Below are 14,554 nucleotides of genomic sequence, written 5' to 3'. Positions count from 1 at the left end.
TATCTATCTATCTATCTATCTATCTATCTATCTATCTATCTATCTATCTATCTATCTATCTATCTATCTATCTATCTATCTATCTATCTATCTATCTATCTATCTATCTATCTATCTATCTATCTATCTATCTATCTATCTATCTATCTATCTATCTATTTCTTTATTTATTTATTTATTTATTTATTTATTTCCTTTTTTGTTTTGCTTGCTGCCCTTTTTGTTCCATATCCGACCTCCCCTATTGTCATCACACCACCTCTGTAACACAATCCACACGGCGCCGTAATCAGGACAACCCAGTCAGGCTTCCATAGAAACCTAAAGTTTGTGTCTGCACAACATTAGCCCGTGTTTTTTTTTTCTTTCTTTCTTTCTTCCACAACTTGCTGTCTCTCTTTGTAAGGTGAGGTCAGCCATGGTGGCTGGGGGGGGGGGAGCAGAATGCCTTCCCGTTGAGGTCAGAGCATGTATGCAATGTGTCCGCTGATGTAGTGGTTCTCAAACCGGGGTTCTCGGCCCTCCCGGGGACCCCGAGCCATATTGTGGCGGTCCGCATATAATAAATCGTCAAATTGTGTAATATGACGATAAATTGCAAATCTGACTATTAAAATGACTTCAATTAACTTTGATATTATTTTTCCTTGAAATAACAATTTTGTCAAACACAGAAGGAAAAAAAAAAAAACCTCACAGCATGTCGGGACAATTGTCAGGCTTGTCCAGGAGTCCTCCCTCCATGACGAAGCGCAGCACTTGCTCGTTGGACATGCCCTGGTAGGGCTGCTCGGCCAAGGTGGCGATCTCCCACAGAACCACGCCAAACGACCTGTTTGCCAAACAAATTTGAATTTGTAGTAACAAGCTTTAGTCAGAGTGACAGCTGGCAGTATTGCGAATATTGTCGGCTTCACCGTCGCAAGACAAGAGTTCCAGTAAACGTCACCTCGGTTCGCTCGCCAGCCTCCTCATCGATGAAGAAATTCTTACCGCGACTGACACCGACCGCAATATTTGCTCGCCCTCGCAGGTTGTGTTTCCACCAACAGGCACACAGGTTTGAGCTAACGGAGACAGTCGCGCGAAAATAGTCGGAAGGGGCCGTCGCGGCAAACGACATCAAACGGGGAGGATGCATTTTGGCGATGTCTGCGCTGGCGCGGCAACCCGATCATTTGGGGAAACATCTGGAGGCGTTTAAGGCCATTCTTGAGGACTGACACATGGGACATTTGCAGTTGGGAAACAAAAAAAGCTTGCAAACACAATCATGTCGTCAAAATGCCGCAATACAAGAAGGAAGAGGAGGAAACAATAGAGCCAATAACTTTGGGGTTCTTAACAGAACTGAAGACTTGCCAAAAAGTCCCCGGCAATAATGGCCAAGCCAAAGATACAAATACTATTTGTTGAATTAATTTATCCATTTTTATTAAAAAAAAAAAACCCAATCACATTATTTGATCATTTTGCTTAATGGGTAATTATTTTCATTTACAAATATTAGTAAGTTCACTAATTTATAAATTAACTATTGTAATTATAATAAAATATAATTAATAATCTACTAATAATTAATTGATAAAAAATAATTAATATAATTAACTATTATAATTATAATAAAATGTCATTAATAATATAATTAATTATATAATTAGTATATTAAAACTATTCATTCCATTATCATAAAAATAACATTTAAAAATAAGAATCAATTATTTTATAATGACTAGGGACAATTTTTTATTTAAATTTTTTACAAAACTGACATTTAACTGAATAAATATCCTGGCATATTCATTTTTATCAACAAATGTGGACAAAATATTCCCTCCGAGTGCCAGGTGATGATAAGAAATTTTACAAATTGCTACACCCCCCCCTTTAAATGCAATCAAGTGTTTCCTCCTACCAGACATCAGACATGGTCGTAAACACGCCGTCTTTCAGCGACTCGGGTGACATCCAGCGAACGGGCAGCAGGCCCTTTCCTCCTTTTCGGTAGTAATCCGTCTCGTAAATATCTCTGGTCATGCCAAAATCTGCAGGAAAAAGGAAATCATCCATTCAGCACTGCTAAAGGCACAGTATTTATTTTGAAAGGACATTTAGCGTAAATCACACAAAGCCCCCGAAGCTTCCCTCACCTCCAATCTTCACCGTAAAGTCTTCCGCCACCATGCAATTTCTGGCCGCCAGGTCTCTGTGGACAAATTTGTTGGCATTGAGGTACGCCATCCCATCAGCGATCTCCCCCGCCATCTGGATCATTTTCTTGAGCGGGGGCAAGACCTGGATGTTGGTGTTCTGCAGAAAAGAACCACACGTGAGGGTTTTTTTTTCATACCGGGTCTACAAAACATTTAAATAAAAAAAAAAAATCACCTCTTTACGAAGAGAGCGCAGGTGACTCTTAAGATCTCCGCTGGTCATCAGTTCCATAATCACTAAAGTGGGTTGTCCTTGGGAGACCACGCCCAGAAGCCTCACCTGCAAGGATTTATTTACATTTGAATTGCTTGCGCTTCCGCCTCGCAGTCAAAAGTTCCGCGTTGGAATCTCAGCTCGGATATTCGTATGTGTGCTTCTTTGATTCAGTGCCGAAAGGGATATATAGACGGCGATAAATCAGGGTTAACTTGAGGTAAGATCCAGTGAAGCCTGACTTCCTGTCTCAATCCAATCACGGCTGTTGCCAAATTAGCGATGAATGTTAATTACATGCCTCCTTCACGCTCCTTAAAAATGGTAATCCACACACAAAAGTGCTCCGATTTTTTTTTTTTTTACAGCGCAAACGTTGTAAGAGAATCTCTCCGTAGGGAAACTGCTTGACAAAACGTCTTTAGAGGAGCCGACGAGGCAAGCGGGGATCACGCCGGCCGATTAAGGGTTGCATCACCAGGAGGTTGATCCTCGCCCCGGGCTGGGAAAAACTGGAATGATCGTGACCCGCCGAACATCTCGAGACTTTGATGCCACCTTTATTTATAGTCTGGCCGCAATGATTCATCCCATCCTACGTCAAGCGTTTTCTTTCCAGGCTGCTTACCACGTGGTGGCAGTTGAACTCCTTCATGACGGAGGCCTCGTTTAAAAACTCAATCCGCTCCTTCACGCTGGCCGACTCGTTGACCGTCTTGATGGCCACTCGCGTCTCGGGCTCGTCTTTCACCACACCTTTGGCGATGCCCTCGTACACCATGCCGAAGGAACCCTGGCCCAGCTCCCGGTGCATGGTGATCTTCTCCCTTGCCACTTCCCACTCATCCGGGACGTACACTGCGAGACCACAGGCGGCGGGGTCAGAACCACAAACGCGCTTTAGGATGATCTTACGTGAGATGCTCCTTACTCTCTGCGGCACTGAAGTATTCCGGATTGACCGATGCGTAAAGGACTCCGTTCCCTAGTCGGTCGCTATTCCTGTTGACGCAATATTAGCGGTCAGGTGAAAAGTAAGCTAGCACACATCAGCAAGAAAAAAAATAACCATCTTTGTGTGAAAAGGTAAGCTCGAGAAAAATACTTGCCTCTTTTTGTTTATAAAGAAGAGAATGGTGGTAAGTCCGACGACGAAGAGAATCACAAGGATGGGAATGATGACGATCAAATAGAGCGCCACGTCGTTGTCTCCTGCGAGGACAGGATAGGAGGGATCAGCACGGATGGATTACCCAACCGTCCTGGCGTGTGATATTACGTTTAGGCGGAGGAACGTAGAAGGACACGCTTTCCGTCCAGGAGCCGTTGCCCGCTAGAGACGTGGCTCGCACGTAGGCCGAGTAGTTCCCCGAGCCCAGGTTGCTGAGGCGAGCGCCTTGGTGCTTGCGGTATTGCTCGCGAGATACGCATTCGTGCTTCTGGGGCTGAAATGAAGCCGATTATGATGATTAGGAATATTATTGGTTGTTGCTCCGTGACCCAAGATGTGACTTGCGACTGACCTCGGCTCCCAAACGGTACTTGATCTCGTACATCAGGATGAGGCCGTTGGGCATGACGGGCTCGGGCCAATGCAACAGAACGCAACCTTCCATCTTGTCGTTCATCTCAAAGAGCACTTTGCCGGGAATGTCGTCGGCTTTGTCTGGATGAAGATTACATCTGAATGTGACATCTTGAGGCATCTTGACGTTCTCGTAGGTTCTTACCTGCGGGCTTGGTCCTGGCGAAGACGAAGGCGCCAACGCTACAGTGGCCCACTTCCTCATTGCAGGCGTGGATGTCAATATGGTAGACGGTGAAGGGCCTCAAGTTGGGGATCTCTAAGCTCTCCGAGGTGCTCTTGTCCTCGGAGAAGGGGAACTCCCTCCTGCGAGGGATCCCGTACGTGCTGTTAACGCTGGAGCCGTTGCCCCCGCTGGCGCCGTCGGGTAACACGGTGCCGTTTGCCAGGCCAAAAAGATCCCGACGACGACGCTCTTGAGGTCTGGAAGACGAGTCATATTTTTCAGCGAGAAAGTTCCGAAAAAGGTAGCAAAGGAGGTTGCGGTTAAAAGAAAATGCATATTTTGAAAAATAAAATTCTAATATGAGAATAATTAAAAAAATTATATATATCAAAATAAAAAGAATACACATTTTCGAGAATAATATAAAATCAAATATTTAATTGTATTTTTATCTTCTAATCTTATTTTCTTTTTCCAGGGTGGTCCTGCTACTCTGTTGTAGAAAATGACCACAAGAGACGAGGGCAGAAAAATCAAATTATAACTAATCATAATTGCCTGTTTGGAGCGTTTTACACAAAGCTTAAACATCCCACTGGACATGCTTGCATGACTCTGTTTGTGTTAGCGTGCGTGTGTGCCATTTGTCCAGATGCTGCATACTACTCCCCGCGGAGCAATGCAGGCGGATGAGGTCAGACGGATCATAGCGAGGCAGACAGATTATTTGCTAGTACGACAGCCGAGGGGGAACAAAACACGAATCATAATGACAGATTGGAAGTAGCTGAATGGAAAGGACAGCTGACTGGAATATGCCAGAAGCTGGAGCTAACGCCGGCCGGACGATTCGTTGAAATTAAATCGTGATTTTGGCTTTTCACAATCATAATAAAGTTGTAATCGAATAATAACGATGACTGATGTGGCGAATGTTAGTCTGCCTTTCCCAAGCCTGCTTAAAATGTTTAATGACATCCCAGATGGAATTAATTTTAAGAGAAAACACAAAGAAAAAAGTGTATTTAAATTAAAGTCACACTTCATTTTGGAAAGATTGCCAGCGCTAAAGCTAGCAGTTAAGCTAAAATCCAAGCGAACAGGAAAGTTAGCATCGACTCAAGGAGTGATGTTCCTTCAAATAATAAATATATACACACAAGTATTGTCGTAACACATACAGAGAGGCAAGATAACAATATTCATAGTCATATAGTCTTCCTAATGTATGAAAAATTATTATTAAAGTTGAATCGTGACTTTCTTCTACAGGTTTTTTTTTTTTCATTGCTATTATTTTGATACATTATTCATTTAAGCTAGTTGTTCTTTCAAGTCTAATTTAAAGTTGGGTTTTGGTAGTTGAATAAATACAAAGTTTTGAAATCAATGAGTGTAATCAAGACTACAGTATCAATCAAAATAATCATGAGTAATATTTTCCCATAATGGTCCAGGTTTAGCTTGAGGCTGTCATTACGAAGGCCAGACAGGTGCTGACTGCACCGAGGTAGCAGTTACCTGTGAATACCGCAGGCCAGTTGGCTCAAATGACTTGTTCAAAGAAATCAAGCAAGTATTTACGACCGTTTGGGAAAAGCTCCACAGATCGCAACAATAACAAATTTGACACATGGTCATTACCAAACACTTGGATCAGAAATTCATGCTATTTTTAATCCGCTCTTGTGATAAACAGATGAAGTGGACAAATGATAATTAATCTTAATGCGTATGTAACGAAAAAATGTGTGCAACGGCAAATGACGAAAAGCCAAAGAACAAGTGATGGCCCTTTAAAAGTTCAAAATGGAAGCCAGACGTGCAAACCACTAACCCACCGCGCTGGAGATTTAAAATTGGAAATAGTAACAAGACTGCGAGTCAAGTGCAACACTTTGAAGAGACAAGAGGACGATTGATGCCTGGGAACGGACACTCTCATACACACGCTAACATTCCTCCCCGGCAGTTATAACTGGTATGATACAATCCAGAGAACGTCACTACAAATATAACACGCCAATGAAGCATCGAAATGCGGGACTGTAATGGAGTCCGAGCAGAGGGACGATGATCCCCTTTAATAGTGTCGCGTTGTCGTGAGTCGTCAGCTGACTGCCACGTGACCTCACGGCTAAGTGACTTACTACAGCCGCGGTTGTGACCTCGGCCCGCTAAAATAAGAGCAACCTTTACGTCATGGAATCGTTAGGAGGAAAGCCGTTTCGGCACCGAGCAGGGAACACGTTATTAGCGCTGGGCCTTAGCTACGCACGGCTAACATCTTTGTCTGCTACTTTGTGTTGTCGAGTTCACTCAACGTCACGATGGGGCTCATTCTTTTACGATCCAGATGTACATTTCTTGGCAACGTCTTAGCCCCGACTGGGGGGAAAAAAAGATTTGCGGCCAACTGAGAAACGCACGAAACTGACCCGAGAGAAGAGACGGATGGTTGTAGATGATTACAATGAACTCGGATACAGATTAGATAAAACCGCCCTTAGAGTTGTTTAACAAAACAATCAGGCTCCATTAAACTTCTTTTCAATGACATTTGATAAATGAAAAGCCATACAGTGGCTAGCACGTTAGCTTAAAAAAACACCCATCCAGAGGTGGAGGATATGAGTTCAGTTACACCAAGAAGCCACGTTTTATTATTCCTTCTTCGAAAGCCACATTGATCCAACTCCACGTAAACGTCGGGGGAGAGAAGAAAAAAAAAAAAATTGGATGAATGATCTTTGGCGGCGTGGCGGCACGGCTTTCGTTATGGATTTATAAGCTACCTACTGAGTGTTCATCGGATTAACCGACAAGTGCATCGAGGCTGTGATGGATCGGAGCCATTTGCAGAGACACCTGCATTGTGTGTCCACATCTTGGCGAAGAGAGAGCAGGAGAGCGAAAACGGCGGCAAAGATCCGCGGCCACCACCGGCGAAGTTAACACAACACAGATGTCGCCGGGAGAACAAAGACGACTATAGCGGCCTGACGAGTGAGCGTCTTCAGAATGCTTAATCGCCGCTCTGTCGCCACTTTTGTTTGGGTAAAAAAACAAATGCACCATCTGTTGTCATGGCAACTAAAAGGAAGCTAGAGAGGTCTTTTGGAACCTGCTCAGAATGTCTTAAAATAAGCCCCGCCCCCCCCTCACCAGACCGTAACCTACCTCTGCAGAAAGATGGCATTGTGAAGGAAGTTCTCAAAGCGCTTAAAAAACACACGGTCATCTTTTTCCCGGTCCTTCTCCTCAGGAGTTTTGGGACAACCGCAGCAAGGACCCTTCTTGGGCCCCGACAGGTCCGACTTGGTGGGCTTGGTGATCTCCTCCATGTCGGAAAATCCCATCGCCGGAATCCGGATTGGGATCTTCAGCTCTGGTTTGGATGAGGAAAAGTAACATTTTTTTTTCAATCTTTTCGAGTTGGATCAGAATATTGAGACTGACTTCAAATCCCCAGACAGTCCTAGTAAATCTTGAAACAGCGAAGTTTTGCTTTTTGTGGCTTTTTCGTCACAAAAGAAGAAACTTTGTATTAGCTTGTTTAAAAACACAACACAATATAATTTCTAAAAATATATTTTTTAATTTTTTGGGTTTTTATTATTATTATTGCTTTTTTTACACTATTTTTTCTCATAGCTTTTCTGAAATTTGTGCAGCCGAATTTAACCAAATTGAATCGAACCAGCCTGACCTTTGGAACAATAGTTGTGCAGGTAGAGCTCGCGGTCTTCTGGCTGCTGCTGCCAGCGAACCAGATAGTAGGTCAGGTTGCCGTTGGGAAAGAGAGGCGGCGACCACTTGACCAGCAGCTTGGTGGAGGAATTGGCGTAGGCACGGGCTTCCTTGGGCACAGTCGGCACTGCATGGAGTAAAATGCTCAATAACTTTTTGCGGTGTCGCTATTAGCACGTGGGATGCTAATGGGACTTACGCGATGGGCGCGTACGGATGTATATGATGTCACTCTTCGCACCGGGAATGTGTTTGTCCTCCACCCGAAGGGTGATGGCCTTGACAAAAATGGCATACTGGGTCCAAGGTTTGAGGTGGTGAATTCCAACTTTGGGGTCGGTATTATTATCCCGAGGAAGATCCACGTCCACCGTGTGCCAGCTGTTGGAGCCGCAACCATCCTGACCGTCGAACTCGGTGATGTTCTGAGAAGGGCTGGCGAGGGAAAGAAAAAAAAAAAACCATGGCCCCGGATGACATCTGCTCATTTGTCGCTTCCAAAATAAAACTAATTCTAGGGTATGTCTGCAGACATTGTCCGACTTGAAAGAGCGTTTTTCTTTTTAGCTCATTATTTACCAACATGTATTTGCTGTCACTGTCAAAGCAAGAGGGAAAAAAAAAACCTTCCCGGCAAAACTCTGAGCAGTAATCACGGCCGAGAAGTAAGACAATAAACAGCCATGGTGCAAAAACGGTGGCAACCATTCTGAAATTAGAACAAAAAAAAATCAACCGATGGTGTTTTTTTTTGTTTTTTCTTTGGTTGCCAGTTGGCATCGAAATGGGCATAGTTATGCAAAGCAAGCGTCAACAAATGTCCCAACATAGAATAGGCTTTTGTATGGAAAACCCTTCATCAAGCCTCAACGTTGAGCTATTTATACGTAATGACAGTGTCGCGTATAGCGTAATGAGCCGTCTTTCGGAGCACTTACGCCTCCTTGTAGTAGACCATGAAGCTGATAAGGCCTTTGTAATCCCGCGGCTGGTAGCGTTCCCACGTCAGACGGATGGTGTCGCTGGACGTGTTGTTGGATAAGATCTTCAGGACGTGACTTTCACCTGAAACGTTCACAGAGGACGATGAGACGTTGAATCTCCTTGCCGCGGATCCCCGAAAACTCACAGCTGGCTCTTTCGCCGTTGTTGCGGAAGTCGCCCTCCTCGGGTTTTTCGCTGACGCCGGTTTTGTCCCACATGGTGTGGATCTCGGACGTGCAGAGTTTGGGGTTCAGGCGGAAGAAGAGGCGCCCGGCACGGATGGTCAGGTTGTGCTGGGTCCAGTCCCACAAGCTGTGGAGGTGCTGGTTGTTGATGGCGGAGAAGGAATATAACCTGATAACAGACATGAAGTAACTCATTCATTACCAAGACGATCTTTGACGTCTATAACCGTCAACGGCACTGAATGAGTTCAAGTCAATCCACTCTATAAAATTGGACTATAATGATACGTTTGCATGGGAATGGACATGATACGACCATGTCTTCACTCCAGTCATCAGCGCGTGGAATGTACTACAGCACAAGAGCCGCGGAATGAAGAGAATGCCTGCCATCCTCAACAGCCTTCCGTGGAGTGAAACTCGACCCAGGGAGGGTCAACGTGAAGGGGACAACGCACTTTCCCATGACCCCGTTGATCACCAACCCCCCAAAAAAACCAACGCTTTTACTCTCGTATCTTAAGTGAGTCGTGATAACTGCTGGCCCGACCAATAAGGTGCCGATAATCGTCAAAATGCCAAATATCGGCACCGATAATTCTTCTATCGCTAATTGAATCCCCAAGATTCAGCACAAATAATAAAAATGAACACTAAGTGAGATATTTAAATTTATATTTTATATATATATATTTATATTTTAAATTGACTCATTATTAAGAAATAATTGTCAGGCAGTAACCTTAACCCACTTTTTTCCAGGACCTAAAAATGCCCTGTAACATTTGAATAACAACAATAGCTGTCAATGTGACCTCTTGAACTTTATTCACACTAACACCCACTCGACAACAACTTGATGTATCTTCTTTGATACTTGGCCAGCAACATTTTATCCCCTTCAATGCCCCCCCGCCCCCCACGCACACACACACACACAGAGGCCCTACTTGTCCATGAGCTCCTCCCCGTTGATGTAACGCAGACTCTTGAGAAAGGACAGCGATCCAAGTGTGTGGGAGTGACGAATCCTCACGTAGCCCGTCACCGTCTGGATCAGGCCCATGAAGCTCTCCAGCTCAGACGCTATGTTATCTGAGGATCGCGGATACACAAACACACACACACATGAAAGCCATATTAGGACAACAAATGGTGGAGTTCTGCCCCAATTAGGCAGTTTTGTGTTATATCATAAAAGATGACTCATACAATATGGTACAAAAGTGATAAAGTGAAATGATATTTTTGGTTTTAACTAAAAAATGCAGCAGATGAGGACACAAATTGGCCTTGGTTGAGATGTGCCACGACGGCATGTCACTCACTTCCGTGGCGGATGTTGATGTCCAGATTGCCGGCGATGACGGTGCAGTCCTTCAAAGACTGAGCGGCGTTTACCGAGTCGATGACGGAGGTGGAGCAGATCTTATCGCATAAGCCGTTACAAGCGCTGCACATCATTCTGGTAAGAAAATAAAGAGGAGAAGAAATTCAGTGGAGAATCTGGAACGACATACAGAGTAGCTCAATAATATTTATTTTGGATTTTGGTGATAAAATTCACAAAATTAGTTTGATGTTTCATGTCGAGCTTGAATCCTCATTTTTGTCTTTTAGCCTGAGGACTGCCCAACAACCAAAATATTTTTTTTGGGCCTTTGGATTTCAAGGAGCACGCATTGTCCAAACGTCCTTACCGGTTGCTGTCGTTGCGTGCGAAACCCGAGGGGCAATCAGGCATGCATTCGCCCTCGTGGATGACAAAGTGAACATCGCTAGGCAGGTGCACTTGGGAGCACAAGTCCATGGTGATGCAACGCCAGCCCTCGAACTTGTACGTGTCGGGCGGGCAGTCGGGCACGCAGCGACCCTCGTGGTAGTAGTGGAGGCAAGCGGAGCACGCCGTGTCGCTGTTGGCTTCCGTGCAGCTGCCCAAGCACTGGCTGTGGCAACACTCGCCCTTGTCGGTACACGCGTGCTTGCAATGGCCGGGACACACTGGAGGAGATGACAGAAAGAAATCAAAACGCAATCCACGTGTTGCATTGGAATTTTTTGTCAGCGCTTTGAAAGTGGGGAGGAAAAAAATAAAGTGTGTCGACAAAAAATATCAGTGATGTTGCGCTCGTTTGTAAAAAACACAATCATGTTCCCACGGGTATGGAAGGGGAAAAAAAAAATCAATGACCGTGTGTGTTTCAAATAGAGCCGCGAGGCGTCATGAATAATAGAAGCTTCTCATTTGTTTGTTGTGAGTAGCGTAGCGGGGTGTTATCAATAGCAACGCTTTATTCCGTTTGCTCAAGGCCCTTAGAACAGGATGTAAAATTGTCAGCCTTGATTTGGATGTTGCAAGGCGCCGTAATGGCCAAGCAACAGAATGCGGTTGTGATGCGGTCAAGAAGATGTTAGATGCATGTCATGGCGGACTTCAGGGATGTTTTATAGAATAGTAAATCTGTATTTATATGCATTTTCATATTTCTGCCTGATTATTATTTCTTGTCTATTCTACAATTTCATATATATTTATATTTTTATTTTATGCATAAATGTATAGTACTATTATATAAAATCTATAAAGTCACATTTATGTTTATTTTTCTAAATATTTGTTTAATATATATATATATTTATATTGTGTGTGTTTTTAATCATATTTGAGTGGATAATACGTTTTTCCAAAGGTTATCTGTCATTGTCTGTGTCTATTGTTTTTTTTTCCACTGTGTTGGTAATTTTAATCTGATGTTTGTTTTCGCCTAATATTTTTGCATTTTAAATATATTTTAAGATATTTGAAGAAGCATTAATAATTTGCCAATTGTTTGAAATTGTGCCACTTCTATTCGAGTTGTTTTATAGCAATACTGGGGATAATAATGATCCTCTTCATACTAGCATTTAAATGATCAAAAATGTAATAAAATATTAAAAGTAAAATATGATTCAGACATATATTATTTCCGCATACAACTGTAGGGATCAGCTAAAAACAAGCATCAGGGTGAGGCAAGAGTTGAGATGTATTTGGCGCAAATGCAACCATGTAAGTCCACCCATGGGACTAGTTTGTGTTCTTGTATGTATCTTTATGGTCTTGGGTTATTACTCCAAGACAAATTTCTCCACAGGCTCAATAAAGCTGAATAAATGCCTCCTGGTGAAAGGGTAGAGGGAAATACACACACACCACATGATGTAGTAAGCCCCTTTTTTACACTGCTTGTAAAAGCCGACGTTTTTCCCATTTTTAAACTCCAATCAAAGCGAATTAGAACATTATTTTTCTTTGAAGGTTGCAAAAGTGAAATTGTACCGTCAATCCTACAATTACGAGGAAAATCCATGCTTTTGGCTTGTGTCATAAATTGCCTTATTTTAGCTCCGCCCCCTAGTTGGTAGTAAGAAAAACATAAAAATAATATGGGGAAAAATATGTCGTGTTGAACCCTGCTCACTTCCTCATTTTGAAATGAGAGTGGGCTGCCGAGCTAATCGCCAGATGAATATTTCATGTGGCTTTACAAAACATCTGCGCGGCTTCACCGTGTAATGCAATGCAGCCTATTCTCAAATGTGACAAATTCACTTTGGCCTCACAGTACAGGGAACGAGGGTGCTGGGGGCTTTGTTCTTCAGGAACTGTCGGATGCTCAGGGCATAGTGAACTGATGCGATTTCATGGCGAGCCACGAGTTGGCACATCTTCTCATGTACTGAAGAAGCAAACATAGCAGAATGGGACTGAAGATGGTGGATTGACTTTTTTTTTCAGGAATTTGTAGATTTTATCATTCGGGCCTACTGGTTGTCAGTTGAGCTTTGATTTGAAAATAGTCCGTTTAAAGCAGCTTCCATTTTTTTTTTCCAATTTCTTGGAATTTAACCAACAGAGGGCAGCCAAGGCAAGCTGTAATAGCTTCCTTTGCTGGCATTTTTTTTTTTTACAGCTGAATCATCTTTGCAGATTCCTCCCGTGATAGAAATTCCAAATAGTCACAGCAGAAGAAAATGAAATGAGCGCAAGCCCTAAATCCATATAAGTCTACCCGCTTTTAGTGTCACCAAACAAGCTGCAGTGTCAAGGATACAATCGTCTATTTATGGACGTGCCAACGCGGGCCCTATTTCCACACTGGACATGGCCACCACACTGTGGCTTTTCCAAAGGAGAGGGACGTCCCGTGTCACATAAGGTGACATGCTTCCCTTTCATGACCATATAAGTGGATTTTTGATTTGACAGGGATGGGATAGCAAGCATAATTAGTTTGGTGGACGGCTGGACCCGAATAATAATTTGTACAAAATGACAAACAAATGTGCAACATTTACAATTTTTTTTTTTTTTATATTTTGTCTTATTTATATCTATTTTTTATTTAATTAAGACACTACAACAGATTCGATGTCTTGCTCATACGCTAACTAATCAGTCAGACTCCAGCTCATGAAAAAAACTCATGAGCAGTGGCGGAGCTACACGGAGGACCGCAGGGGCACTGCCCCCCTTCACCTCACCAGGCTAAATATTTGACTTATAATTATTTGTCAATTTATCTAATTTTTTACCATCCTGTAGGTACCATAGAATTAATCTTCATCAGCATTTTTTGAAGACTTTTCGGGGTTTTCTTGGAAAGTGCAGAGGCCATGAGGCCACGCCCCTTAAAGAAACACTCAAGTACTACAGTAAATACTGCATAATGACACGCTACATATTTATTTACACAGTAGGGTGTGTGCCGAAGCTTTTACAAGACTCTTGAGCATCAAATGTTGGCAAAGTTATTCCCCTAATATGGCGTTATACAACCCCCCCCCCCCCCCCCCTGCAGAAAACAGTCGGGGTCAGAGGCCGGCCCGCACCTGCTGCTCGCCACAGCGCCGCAAAACGAGCGGCAAACGAGTCCTAAACAAGATGAGGGAGCAGGAGGAAGAAGCGGGGCAAGAGTCGTCAAAGCGTTGTTTGATTTTTGTTATTTTTAAATCCAAAGGTATCACCCAAACAGCGGACAATGTGAAGAATCTGCAGAATGTTCCAGACTGCAGAGAATGTTAATTCCCGGTTTCACTCCAACAACACAGAAACAAGAACGACTTGTGCCGGCAATACAAGCAATTGAAAACAACCATCGCAAGTCAGGAAGCATTTCAAAGAACAAGAAATCCTTGGGGGATACATTACAGACCAAAATCCACAATAAAGAGAGACCATATGCACATTCTTTTTATAGTCCAACCCAGTCACGCTTTAATTTCGGGTCGAATGAAGGCAAACAAACCATGAATTACTATCAAAGGCAGTTTGTAGACTTAGATTTCACAAAATTCCGTGTGTTAGATTCCAAAAACGATGCACAAAAATCGGACTACTTTTCATCTTTCATTTATTGTATCCTGAAACTAAAACAAAAACAACTGGATTTTGTTGCGCTAGCTAACATTGTT

General features: G+C 43.2%; 1 protein-coding gene across 1 annotated transcript in view; it reads right to left on the bottom strand.

Annotated features, from left to right (window-relative positions):
* LOC133156443 (insulin-like growth factor 1 receptor) overlaps positions 1-14,554 on the bottom strand; it is a 49,297-nt gene that overhangs the window by 3,473 nt on the left and 31,270 nt on the right. The window contains exons 3-20 of the mRNA XM_061282151.1: positions 10,798-11,098; positions 10,426-10,562; positions 10,048-10,192; positions 9,058-9,266; positions 8,867-8,993; positions 8,128-8,363; positions 7,888-8,055; positions 7,359-7,566; positions 4,158-4,435; positions 3,951-4,093; positions 3,707-3,872; positions 3,537-3,639; positions 3,359-3,429; positions 3,056-3,285; positions 2,389-2,493; positions 2,151-2,310; positions 1,916-2,045; positions 698-832 (exon numbers count right to left, since the gene is read on the bottom strand). Coding sequence (XP_061138135.1) covers positions 698-832; positions 1,916-2,045; positions 2,151-2,310; positions 2,389-2,493; positions 3,056-3,285; positions 3,359-3,429; positions 3,537-3,639; positions 3,707-3,872; positions 3,951-4,093; positions 4,158-4,435; positions 7,359-7,566; positions 7,888-8,055; positions 8,128-8,363; positions 8,867-8,993; positions 9,058-9,266; positions 10,048-10,192; positions 10,426-10,562; positions 10,798-11,098 — 3,052 coding nt within the window. The remainder of the gene's footprint in view (positions 1-697; positions 833-1,915; positions 2,046-2,150; positions 2,311-2,388; positions 2,494-3,055; positions 3,286-3,358; positions 3,430-3,536; positions 3,640-3,706; positions 3,873-3,950; positions 4,094-4,157; positions 4,436-7,358; positions 7,567-7,887; positions 8,056-8,127; positions 8,364-8,866; positions 8,994-9,057; positions 9,267-10,047; positions 10,193-10,425; positions 10,563-10,797; positions 11,099-14,554) is intronic.

This window comes from Syngnathus typhle, linkage group LG7 (genome assembly GCF_033458585.1).
Source record: "Syngnathus typhle isolate RoL2023-S1 ecotype Sweden linkage group LG7, RoL_Styp_1.0, whole genome shotgun sequence".
Lineage (NCBI taxonomy): Eukaryota > Metazoa > Chordata > Actinopteri > Syngnathiformes > Syngnathidae > Syngnathus > Syngnathus typhle.
Note: the sequence above shows the minus strand (reverse complement) of the source record. Positions and strands in the feature narration are given on the sequence as shown.